Source organism: Lynx rufus, unplaced genomic scaffold (genome assembly GCF_022079265.1).
Source record: "Lynx rufus isolate CCGP_SWC_20201006 ecotype Redwood Valley unplaced genomic scaffold, mLynRuf1.p SCAF_11, whole genome shotgun sequence".
Lineage (NCBI taxonomy): Eukaryota > Metazoa > Chordata > Mammalia > Carnivora > Felidae > Lynx > Lynx rufus.
The window spans coordinates 27,876,756-27,889,111 of NW_025814825.1; the positions used below are offsets into that span (position 1 = coordinate 27,876,756).

The 12,356-nt window shown below is 48.5% G+C and overlaps 1 protein-coding gene across 9 annotated transcripts in view; it reads left to right on the plus strand.

Moving 5' to 3' along the window:
• WDFY4 (WDFY family member 4) overlaps positions 1-12,356 on the plus strand; it is a 293,352-nt gene that overhangs the window by 29,644 nt on the left and 251,352 nt on the right. For all 9 annotated transcript variants that reach the window (XM_047073092.1, XM_047073091.1, XM_047073085.1 and 6 more), the window contains 6 exons: positions 2,098-2,212; positions 3,070-3,176; positions 4,956-5,090; positions 7,458-7,647; positions 9,469-9,658; positions 11,184-11,341. In XM_047073092.1, coding sequence (XP_046929048.1) covers positions 2,098-2,212; positions 3,070-3,176; positions 4,956-5,090; positions 7,458-7,647; positions 9,469-9,658; positions 11,184-11,341 — 895 coding nt within the window. The remainder of the gene's footprint in view (positions 1-2,097; positions 2,213-3,069; positions 3,177-4,955; positions 5,091-7,457; positions 7,648-9,468; positions 9,659-11,183; positions 11,342-12,356) is intronic.

The following is a 12,356-nucleotide window of genomic DNA, read 5'->3' on the forward strand; positions in this document are numbered from 1 at the left end:
CATTTCTATAAGGAATATACTTAGGAAGGAAATGCTGGGTCATAGGATGTGTCCCCCTCTAACTTTATTGGATTGGGTTAAGTACTCTTCAAAGGGACTTTTTGCAAATTGTGCTCCATCAGTAGAGCATGGGGGTTTCCTGGTCACTTAACTTTCCCCACAACTGTCATTGTCAGGCTTTACATTTTCACCAACCTGAAAAGTAGGACTATCTCACTGTAGTTTTAATTTGCATTTTCCTCGTTCTTAGTAATTCACTATTGATTGTATCTTTTATAAGTTCCTTGTTTCATCTGCCTGTTTAACAAATTAGGGTTTTTAAAATTAATTTGTAGGGATACTATTTCTTTGTCAGTTATATGCATTGCAAATATTTTTTCTCAATCTGTGTCTTGCTTCCTTTGTATGTAACATCTTTTAGTATAGAAAAAATTTCTAAAAGGTTTTTACTTTTTGATAAAAATAGAATCTACAGCAAGGAGACACATTTCCTTCTGGGATTTTGATGCTTTCTTCACCTTTTCTAGAAGGAGGATCTCAGCTGAAAAAAAACTCAGTCACAGCTTTGGGCAGGGATATAATTTAATGTGGCTGGCCAGTGGGAGCAGTAGTGGATGGCAGTCCAACAAAAGTGTATTTTGTTGAGGCCACTAATTGCCAGGAACGCACCCAGCAGCCTCCCTTCCTGAAAAGGTGGGAAACCGGGAAGGGCAAAGTTGCCAGGAACTCAAGTCCTGTGCCAAGAATAGTCACTCCGCTCTGACTGTTGGTCTGGAGAGAGCTCTCCTCATCCTGGGACTGGTAAACTCCGCCTGTGACAACACAATAGAACAAAGGAGAAGATTCTAAGGAAAAGCAGATGGGGAGAGAATTCTGGGCATCCCAGGCGGAATTTTAAAATTAATGACTTCTATTAAATAGTATCCTAACCAATAAAAGAAAAAGTCCAAGGCAAAAGATGACCAGATAGGATGGTGATAGAGAAGGAGCAGAGAAGAAAGAATTGTAAAGAATTAAAAAACAAAAAGAAAAAGATTAAAAATGGCAACAACCAGTTGGACTTGAAAGAATTTCCTAAGCCTGAGACTAAAGCCAGAAAACAAAGCAATAGATTGAGAAATTTCATTTCATGTGAACTTCAACTTTCTGTAGAGCAAAACCAAATAATACCAAATTAAAAGACAAAATCATAAATTTGAAAAACTCATGAGACTATCATGGACCAAGGATTAACATTTTTTATATGTAAAGAGTTGTTTTTTAAATAAATAATTAATAGAATAATAGGCTAAGAGTAAAAGCAGGGAATTCAAGAAGCATTAAAAGTCTTCATTTACTTTAGTAGTCACAGGACTTCCACTGAGATGAGATATTTTTTTCTTCTGTAAATTTTCTCACTTAAAATGAAAAAGTATGACAGTGCCCAATGGGTGAAGAGAAACTAGTCCTCTCCCATGGAGCCTCTGGAGAGGATAATCAGATAAAGTTTTTCTGGGGAATGAGTTGGTAATGTTCACCAAAACACTGAAAAAAAATAAATAGAAAGCACACGCTTGCAACTTGTAATCCCACTCTTTAGAATTTGTTAAAGGAAGTAATTGCATGACTAAACCTAAGATATCTACACCAGGTCTGAGAAACATGAAACATGCAAGAGGAGAACCAGTGAGATGTAGCATTTGATGGGCTAAGGCACATGAGGGAGAGGGGGCCCAGGAAATTAACCTTAGAATTTCCCGTGAGGGCAACTTGGTGCTTGGTAGAACTATTCACTGAGACAGGATGCAGTGGATTTGGGAGGAAGGCAATGGATTCAATTATGTGTATTTGACATTTCAAGAGCACAAATTCAGGGGCGGACACCCAGGGTCCAGTTGGATATGGGTCTGGAGCTCAATGGAAGTTGAAGAATTCATAGCAACTAGGTAGGGATAGAATGGAAGCTGTTAGGGAAGGTGATTCAGTGACTTTTGGGCTACACCTGGGACAGCGAGTTGACTCATTGGTTTGGGCTGGCAGGGAGAGAGGCAAGGTGATTCTCATGCCTTGCTTTGTAGCTTTGACATCTCTGATGGAATCTTTTTGATTGCACTTCAGGCCTGGGAAAACTCTGTGGGGATCATCTCCTTTCCTAGTCTCCAAAGCCTAGCAGAAGATATTTCTAACCAGCTTGCCCAAGAAATACAGAAGGCACTTGTGGGAAAGCCTGCAGGTAAGAGAACACTTTATGGAGACAAAACACCCCTGCATATTCCTTCCAGGACTTCTGCAAAGCCACTCTCTGCTTTTCTAGTGGAGTAGGAGTGGTGCCTTCCAGAGAACCCCACAGGCTCATTTCTGCCACTGAGGATGTTGGGAATGAAGGGAAAGGCCAGCAGAGAAGGGAAGGGGGACCAGCAGAGCCCTGCTGCTCTTGGAAGGGACACACACACACACACACACACACACACACACACACACACAGGACCAGGGTCTCTGGGACAGGGTGCTAGCAAAAAGGTGACACCCGAGTGTTCAATGAATAGCTCGATCCAGAAAAGATACAGAAGTCAAAGACAAACATGTTTTCTGTGTTGGGGTCTCCTGACATGCGTGCTTCTGCTCCTAGGGATGGCCCCTGGAGGCTGGGCAGAGTTTCACGGTGACCCCAGGGGCTGAGGGGCAGGGGGAAGTTCTAGGGAGAAGGAGAATCTTGAGCACAGTGTAGAATGCAGGTGTCTCTGCAATGTAAGGGGCTCGAGGACACAGCAAGTGGGGCGAAGATTCTGGATTGTGAGAAGTCCAATAGCTGAGGAGCTTGCAATTATTTGGTAATGGAGAGCCACTGAAGGTTGTTGAACAGAATAGTGACATGATAAAGACTATCCTCCAGGCAGATTAATCTGGCCGAGTGTGAGCTATCTGGTATAGATGCAGAAGGCACTGTGGAGAGGAAAGGAGACAGAAGTCCCCTAAGGATGCTAAGGCACCTCTCACGGGGAAGGAGGCCAAGTGGAGGGAGAGCTGGGTGGGCAGGTCACCGCACTGCCCGCTGGTGACACGTTCTCCCCTTCATGTGCTGTTTGCCAGAGCAAGCGAGGGAGGCAGCGGGGCAGTTGCTGCGGTGGAAAGGGGACGTGGATCAGGATGGCTACCTGCTCCTGAAGTCGGTGTATGTGCTCACGGGGACAAACTCGGTAAGTTCCAGGTCCCACGGGCCCCAGCTTGGGAGCTCCTCGTCCATGTCCCGCGGAAGTCCCAGCAAAGGGCAGGGACGCATCTCGAGTGTCTTTTCCCCCATGATACTGATTTGTCATTTCTCCTGCCACAATTCCCTTCTTATACAGGACATGGGAACGTTAGCATCTGAAATCCACATTCGAATCCTGTTTTTTCCATTGACGGGCTGTGTGTAACTTTGGGCAAATTGTGTCACCTCTCGTGACTCTGTTGTGTGGCTAATTTTAGGACCGGGGCTAATGCCTTCGTTTTCTGACTTAGGGTCAGGGCAGGGATTAACAATGGCCGATGTGTATGGACCATTTTCCGTGTCGGGGCAAGGCTAGTGTGTCCCATGCAGGTCAATAAATCCTCCCCAAGCCCTCTGAGTCAGATTGCGAAGCCACATTAGTTAGCACCCTCTGTGACTGATGTCTGACTCCAGAGGCCGTGTTCTGAGCCACTGCTCTTTACTGCCCTCTGCTAAGCTCAGACGGAGGGAGTCCACCTTAAGCACCTGTCCCGTGCCTGCCTGGAGATGGTACCCACATGAGGCTGGCTTCTCTTTCTTCCGTTCCCACCAGTGCCCCATCCTGGTTGCGTACGTGTCCTCCACCGTGAAGCTGGGGGCCTGGTGCTTCCCTGCGAGTGGATTGCTGATGGCTGGCGTCCTCTTAGGCAGAAGCAGTCCCCGGCAGCTGTGGCTATCAGCAGAAATGGCCAGAGGTCCCAGGCAGGGCAGACCCAGAGACTCATTTGTCTGGTGAGAGTGCCCACCACGTGCCAGTGCTCAGCATCAGGAACAAGAGGGAGCCACATAGGGGCACGGCCACCCCGAGGCTAACGGTGAACACAGATATCAGCCGGGCATCTGAAACAGTGCACAGAGGTGTGAGAGGAGCTCAGTGTGTAGTTGTTACCTGCAGGGAGGATCATGTGACCTTTCCTCTGCCTGCACTGCCTGGACCTCCATCAGCACGGCAGCCTGAAGCCCAGAGAAGGAGCTTTTCTGCCCTCCGGGGAAGGACTATTTACAGTCTGGTAGTAAAAATTAACCTAAAGGGCTTGTTTTCCACTGTGGGCAGCCAGCCCTAAAAGCAATGAGACAAATAGGCAATTGGCTTTCAGTGGAGCCACCCTGAGCAGGGTCACAGCAGAGCCAGGTATCAATTACAAGGGCCGACGTTACCCTGCACTAGAAGCTTTTAGGGGGAAGGGTAGGACCAACCGCCCGCGTTATATTCCTGGTTCCGGCCCAGACTGTGCATTCTTCCTCTCCCTTTTTCTCAGTTTGCCACCATATCTGTCACATTAGTCACTTGGGCGGGAAATTGGGTGGACAGTATGCTTCAGATTAATGCCGCACCTGCTCCCACGCACACAATTCCATACGTGCGCGGAGGTTGTAGCTAATCCGGAGGCAACTACCCAAATCAGTAGTGTGATCACTTAGGAAAGCCCTTGTTTTCTGCTCTGCACCTGTCCCTCCCTCCTTTCCTCCTCTCCTTCCTTCGTGTTGTTTGTCTTACAAAAGATGCCGTGTTTATCGAGCACCTAGTGTATACTTTGCGGAAAAATAATCTTCACAGCCACTCTGGGTGGGTCCTGTGATTGTCCCCATTCTTACGTGAGAGTGCATTGCCCACAGAGAGGACATGATTTACCCGTCTTCCTGGCTAAAAGACCGTGCTGCTCTGGGTTGGAAGAGTGCTCCCCTGGGTCTGTGGCCGTGGGTCACGTCTGCTCTTCTCTTGCAGGAGACACTGGGCAGAGTTGCTGCATCCGGGCTTCCAGCCCTGCTCCTGAAGTGCCTTTACCTCTTCTTTGTCTTTCCTCTGGAAAAGGAGGAGGTTTTAGAGAATGATGTTCAAGTTCAGAGGATGTTTGTGCAGGTGAGTCAGAGGAAGGCTCCACACCCCTGGGCCGAGACCCCACTCTGCTTCTTGGAGGTGTCTCCGTCCTTCTCGGCCCTAGTCCTGAAGCCGCTCTGTCCTCCTGGAGAGCCAGCTCATCTGTCGACCCCCACGCTCTCTGCAAATGCCAGGATCTTGTGCATTTGGAAAATGTCTGTTCTCCCCTTTCCATCTCGTTTCATCCCTGTGTCTCTATTTCTGTCGTTCTCCCCCAGAAGAGTGTGCTGCTCCTCTTCCTCGTCCACTTGGCCCCAGCAGCTTCTTCCAGGCTGTGTTCCTGGGTCCTGCCCGCCCCTCCCCAGCATCTGGAACCTCCTGTCTCTGGCCCCTGCCTCCTCGGAGGGCAAGCACGCCAACCACACTTGCATAACCGCAGCCAACATTTTCTAAGTCCTTCCCTGTACCCACCTGTGCCATACCCTCACATCTGTCCCCTCCCTGATCCCTCTCTTCCATCCCAGGATGTGTGTAGTATTACAATTCTGATTCCATGCAAACTAGCGCCTGGTGAGTAAACATGGCTCTGGGGTCACAGAGGTAGTCGGTGGGTGGGGGGCGGGGCTGGGATTGGGACCCTGGGAACCTGGCTGCCAAGACCATTTTATGAGGCCACCTCCTTCCCCCTCCCAGAAGTGATCTCAGGCCACTAAGCATCAAATGCAATTTCCTGGTGTCCTTCACCATCTTTTCTATACTCTCTGACTACCAGCAGTAGCTTTTAACATAACTTCTTACTCCTTTCCTGCCCCTTACTGACCAGCTCTGCTTTCTCAGCTCCCAGGATGCTGTATTCTCCAGAAAACTCCTCCTGCCTCTCTGGAGGAAGACACCTTGGGAGGAGGGTAAGGAGGGCCATAAGTCCTACTCATCTTTGTGTGGCCAGTGCCTCAGGCAGTGACTCACAGAACAGGTGATATTGTGAATTTCCAAATGCATTTGTGCATTGTAAATATGCGTTCACATGAATATCCATTTTAGACTCATTCTCAAGCGAGAGTCCTCATTACCAGAGGTTATGTCACAAGCTTACTTATGGTGGGTTATCCCTTAAGCTGCTTTTGCTGGAAACTCAGGCATCGTTTATCTGTATATAAACCATATTCTAAGTGGTGGCCAGGTTGTGGTACTGGGCGCTTTGACAAGTCTTTACCACGTGGCTTTTAGTGTCCCGCAGAGAACTGGTGCAGCCCTGCCTTCATGGTTCTGCCCCTGAATGGGTAGAATATGAGCCACGGGGCATGTCTGTATTCCTTAGGGTTTTCCTTATTTCATTCTGCAAAATATATGAGCTCCTCCCACATACTCCTCTGTGCCAGACTGCTGGTTCCAGCAGCAAGCATCGTACCAGAGGTGACAGAAAATTGGGGAAGCCAAACAAGGGAGATAATCACGTAATTAGAGAGCTGTGTCCGTTTTTTTAAGTGCTCTGAAGGCAAAGTGAAAAGTGTGCTGGGAAATGAGGACAAAGGGACCTGATTTATAGGAGAGCATAAAAGAAGACCGTTCTGAGGAAATGGCATTGAAACAGGAACTGAAAGTTGGAGTGCGATGTGAAGGGGCGAGGGGAGAGGGGATAGGCGCAGAAATGGCCATCCAAGCCAAGGGTCACATGGCCATGGTTACTGTTGGGAAGGTCAGCAGATGGGGTCTGGCTCTATGACTGTTCAGCTTGGACTCTGTCCCTATGCTTAGAAGGGGCTAATGGATTCAGATGGAAGCAGCTTTCCATATATGTCAAACTTGAAGGAGATCCGGTTAGACCACCAAGAGCCAAAGGGAGGGCTGCACACAATCACGTCAGAGAGGAGGCAGGGCTAGTCTGTGCAGAACTCTGTGAGCCATGATTTACCCTAAGTGGCAGGAAGGTACTGGAAGTCCCTCTGGCAGCCATAGAAAGGCTGGATGGGTGGGGGCACAGAGTCCAGATAGGAAGTTAGAGGATCAGTCTCATAATCTTATGAGAAGTAGAGTTTGACTGCCAACCAGGGATCTGGGAACACATCTCTTTTTAAATAACACTGGGTTCTGTTAATCCTATCCTTTAACCTTTGATGGCATCTTTTCCCTGCGTGTCTATGTAGAAGGACACCTCTCTAAGTCAAACGCTTCTCTGTTTTTCTGATTACTTGCATAGGATTAGGAGTGCAGACTTTAGCCCAAGCTCTGTCACCCTTTTCTGGGGGCACCACTGACCATGCTGTTCTGGGGCAGAAGGTGACCCATACGACCCATCCTTGGCACTGAGACATACCCTCAGAGCTCTGGAAAACAAGGGAAGAAATCTGTTACTTACAGGAAGGAGGCTTCCTAACTAGGCATCTGTTTTGTTTTTTTTTTCTTCCCCAGATGTTGCTGAACATTTGCAGTGAGTCTCAGGGGCTGGAGAGACTTCTGTCAGGAAATGAGCTCCAATCTCTAGTGATTGCCACTACCTGTCTTTGGGAGCACAGCTGCTGCTTTTGGAAGGAGCCCACCTTCTGTGTGCTGAGGGCAATCTCCAAGGCCCAGCACCTTGGCATCATTGAATACCTGCAGGGTATGACCCCAGGAGACCAGGGGTGGGATACGGGCCCACTTTCTACAATGAGACCCTGGAACCAAAAAAGAGATGAACAAACAGGGTCTTCACGGAAGCCCACCTATGCCCAGTAGACGACTCTTTGCTTGGTTTCCTTCGTGAAAGTGCTTTTATTATTTATGTTGGTGCTCCACTGGAGGAGGGAAGGAAAGGGGAACCCATTTACACTCAAACAGACACACAGCAGATAACTTGTATATCATCTCCTCAGTCTCTTTGAGGTGGACATTAATGCCATTTTGATGATGGGGAAAACGGAGACTGAGAGAAGTGCAAGAACTTGCCTAGGTCCCCAGCTCACAAACAGGAGGAGACAAACATCTTAAGCCTGGAGATGCCCGATCTCCTTTTGGCTCTGCTCTGGGCAGCATATGCAGGGGTTAAGGCCATAGATACTGGAGCCAGAAGCTGGGGTGTGGACTCCAGCTCTGTCCACCTGTTCTCATGGTGGAGTGACCTCGGGCACGTATGTGCCTGTGTGCCTCAGTTCTTTTATCTGTAAAATGTGGATAGCAACCCCTTGCCCTGTGATCTGCCTTCTTTCTGGGGTGTCCCATAACAGACGGCATCACCTGGTGACAGCTGAGCAGGTTCAGCAAGCCCACCGCCCTCTTGTAACTGAGCCCAGGACCAAAAGTCAGCCCCAGTTTAGGGATTCAGGGCTCCCAGTGAGGCCAGGGCCCAGTGGCAATGACCCTGAGCTGAGCTGGTCCTAAGAGGCTCAGGATACCCCCCATAGGCTTGAGCCAGAGACCCCTGAGGAAAAGCTGTGTGTCTTGATGACAGGGCTCTCTCACTGGGTCATTACTGTTAGCCGTCCAAGACAATAACTAGAAAAGAAAATTCCCACCTCAGTGGGGAGACTGCTGCCTGGAGCACTGCGCCCAGGACCCCCTTAGGGGACTGGGTGGTTTCCATGGGCGTACAGGCTGAGGAGAAGGTCTGGAGTAAGGGCTGGCCTGGCAGTTAGCTGCCAAGCCCATGGTTCTTAGGGCTGCCTTGCCCGGCATGAGGACTCTGGGGCGTGTCTGAAGCCTTGCGGCTGAAGGACAGAGCATGTGCTGTCTCAAGTTCTCATAGACACTTTTCCTGATCCACTGGCATGGCTTTCCTGGTACTCAGAAGAGGCTTCTTCCGGTGAAAGAGTCCTAAAAACAGTGATCCATCAAAATGCAAATCCAATGACATCTCTCTTCCGACTCAGATCTTCCCTTGACTTCTCACAGCTCTGGGAAACCAGCAAGTTCCAAGGCCGGGGCCACAAATGAGCTGGCCCTGTCTTCCTCCTCCTCCCCGGTGGCCTGCACTTCTGGGTGCCAACCCCCTGGACATATTAGTAGCTGAAAGCCACTGTCTTTTTGCCCCTCACCTTCTTACATATTCATAGATCCTTCCCTGAACTTTTTTTCAAGCTAATTTCTGCCCGTCTCCAGTGTTGCTTCCTTAAGAAGGTCTTTCTCAACGCCCAGGTATTTCACCTTGTGTCCTATTACCTAATGGACCCAGTCCCTCCTGCATGCTGGGAATTAGGAGCAGAGCTAAGAGGCTTCCTTCCTCTTCCTGTTTTGTCTCCTCTCCATCTGGGTCTGCACAGTGTGGCTCTTAGTGGTGACACTTCCCGCGGGGAAGACTTCTTGATTCAAGACCCAGCAGGAAAGGGCTTTGAATTAATTCTCATTTACATCTTGATATAGATAGTTTAATGGAGTGTGGGGAGAGAATGACCGTGGCAGAAAAGCTATTGCCTCCAAACTTAACAGGGTTGTTTTCCTCTGGCAGCCATGGATTGCATCAAACTCTCCCTTCAGAATCTCTCCAAGCTTGCAGACACGCTCCCTGCTCCCAAGGTGAGCGAGTCAGTGAGCCTCATCTTGGGCTTTGTGAAGGACTCCTATCCCGTCTCTTCGGCTCTGTTCCTAGAGTTTGAGAATGGGGAGGGCTACCCTCTTCTCCTTAAAGTGCTACTTCGGTAAGTGGTTGTACCTGGTGGGGAAGAAACTGCAAATGTCTAGGTCCTCAGTATCATTTGGGTTGCTTTGGAGGAAGTGATTTTGAAGCTTCGTCTGAAACACAGATTTCCATAGAGCATGGCCAGAGAGACTTTTATTGCAAAAATAATTCAAGGTGCATCAGGATTTGAGAACAGGCCTTTGAGAACTGATGGGGATTGTAATAACAATTTTACCAAATTCATTGGATGGTATTATCACATGCACACCTGCTGGCTTGAACTGCTGAGGAGGCAGCAACCCTCAGAAGCAGCCCTCAACCAAGGACTGGCCGGAGATCATGGATAAATACCCAGTAAAGTTGTTCCTTGGGTGGGATATCTCTACCTTGCCTCCCAGAGCCCCCCAAAGCATTAAACTCCAGTTGTCCAACAAGGTGCTTGCTCTATAATGCTCCTGCACTGGCTTCCTTCCTCTCCCTCTCTCAGGCCCTCTGCCCTGGTAGTATTTTTTGCTTCAATTCCCAAATAAACTACCTTTTCTCTCTCAAATACTTGACCATTGGAAACCCAAATGAAGACACCATTGATCTGGGTCAGGACTAATTTCCTCCGCTCTGCCTTGCCACATTATATTCAGGTTGGGTCCAAGGAGTGGATGAGCCAAGAGATGGAAATCAAAGAAATTCCTTGATTGTTGCAACTTCTTCATTGCTCTTGGGGAAGCTGGTTAAGGGCAGGGCCACATGTATTCCCTTGTGCTTTGCTCTATGAATATGAGAAACCCTTCTCGTGCATGGGATGTGGCTTACCACTGTGTTTCACAGACTTCACTGAAGAGCCAGATTTCTAGTCTAGAGGGGTAATTTGGATGAGAAGACTGAAGCCCCAAAAAGATGTGATTAAATGACAGTACCTTGAGGGCCTTCCTCCAAAGGGACACTAAGAATAAATGTTCCTATGGGGTTGCCACTCTTTACATTAGTCTGGACCATGACCAACTGGCTACTGCTCCCATGGAGGTCCATGTCATAGCAGTTCTTGAACATTTCTTTGGTTAAATGGGTGGTTGGTTTTCTCCAGACTTCTTATAGAAGCCAGGAGGGGGGAAATGAGCCTACTCCAAGGAGTATCAGGAAGGACCCAACTCAGCTTATTGTTTTTTTTTTTTTCCTGCCTTACCTGAAATCATACTGCAAGCACGTTTGCTCTTGACATGGCAGAGCTCGAGTAAGACTTGAGAGACAGAGAAACCCTTCTCCACAAGAAGAGAAAGGTGGCTCATCTACACTTAAGTAGCTAAAAATGCAACAATACCTCACCTTGACATAAGCATAAGGAAGTCTGATAAAGTTGGATTACTTCTGAAGACATTTGCTTGCCCACTTGAAATATTAGATCTCCCATTTTGAGGGCGTCCCTGCTCTTCTTGTGCACGTGTCTTTTGGGGGCGGGTTTAGCTCTGCATCCCTGGGAGGAGCACCGTGAGCAAACATGGCTGCCCTGTCCACAAAGTCCAGGGAGCTGGCCTCGTCTGTCCCTGCAGGTACGATGCACTGGCACCGAGCGAAGTGGATCCCCACCTGGAGGAGCTCCTCGAGCTGCTGGTGTGGCTGACGACCTGCGGGAGGTCAGAGCTGAAGGTGTTTGATAGCATCACCTACCCTCAGCTGGAAGGCTTCAAGTTCCATCACGAGGCTTCTGGTGGGTCATTTTGTGTTTCTGGGGGCCTGGCAGAGGCTGGCACTGTGCCCTGACAAATGCTACCCAGGTCTTTCCCTGACTCTTTGTGAAGAAACCAATACTTGGCACCTGTCACTGCTTCTGTCACTCCTTTGCGGAGATTACCTATGGATTTAAAATCTCTCCTTTGTAGACATTTTTTAGGTATCTTGGTGGGATTTAGAGGAAATTTTTGCTTAACAAAGGCAAAGACCCTCTTGAGTAATGGTGGGAGTAATGGTCTCCACCCCCGCCTCTGCCATGACTTATTCTGCAACATGGGCTTGTATACAAGGGCTGATGGCCCTGAAACAGCCACCCTGGGCTCAGAGTCAGGCTTCCTCAGTTCTTTGAGACTGATTGATTGATTGATGAACTCTGTGCAGCAGCCATTCTGCCCCACGTGAGGCACCCGTGTGACCAGGCAGGTATCTGCTCCCTAAAATTTCTCTGTAGAGACTGTCACACATACACTGAACCAGAATCTCCTCCATAACTGGCTGATCAATGATTCAGGCACAGTGGTGACACCAGGCAGGTGGGTCGGGTCTGTCTGGGTTAGTCAGGAAACCATGCACAGAAGGCCCCATTCAAGGCTAAGAGTGAGTTGCCTAGATAGGAAGGAAGAGGAGAAAGTTTAAAGGCAGAAATTACTGCCTGGGGAGAGAAATGGTGACCACGAACATCTGGGGTCTGGGAAAATGACCGGAGTGTGAAGGCTGCAAGACTGTAGGGCCAGTTCAGGAAGGGCCTCTGGACAGAACTCCAACAGATACATAGTGAAGTGTCTGGACCGGAGGTGAGTTTCAGAAACATCTCTGGGGGCTGAGGCAGAGAGGGTTGGAGGCAAGGAGTTCTCTGATGGAGTGAAAGGAGGGGATGGCTTCAGGAGATATCTTTATTTAACTATGTGTCTAGAAATGATACTGACTTTGCTTAGTAATTTTTAACATCATTTTATTTATTTATTTATTTATTTATTTATTTATTATTTAAA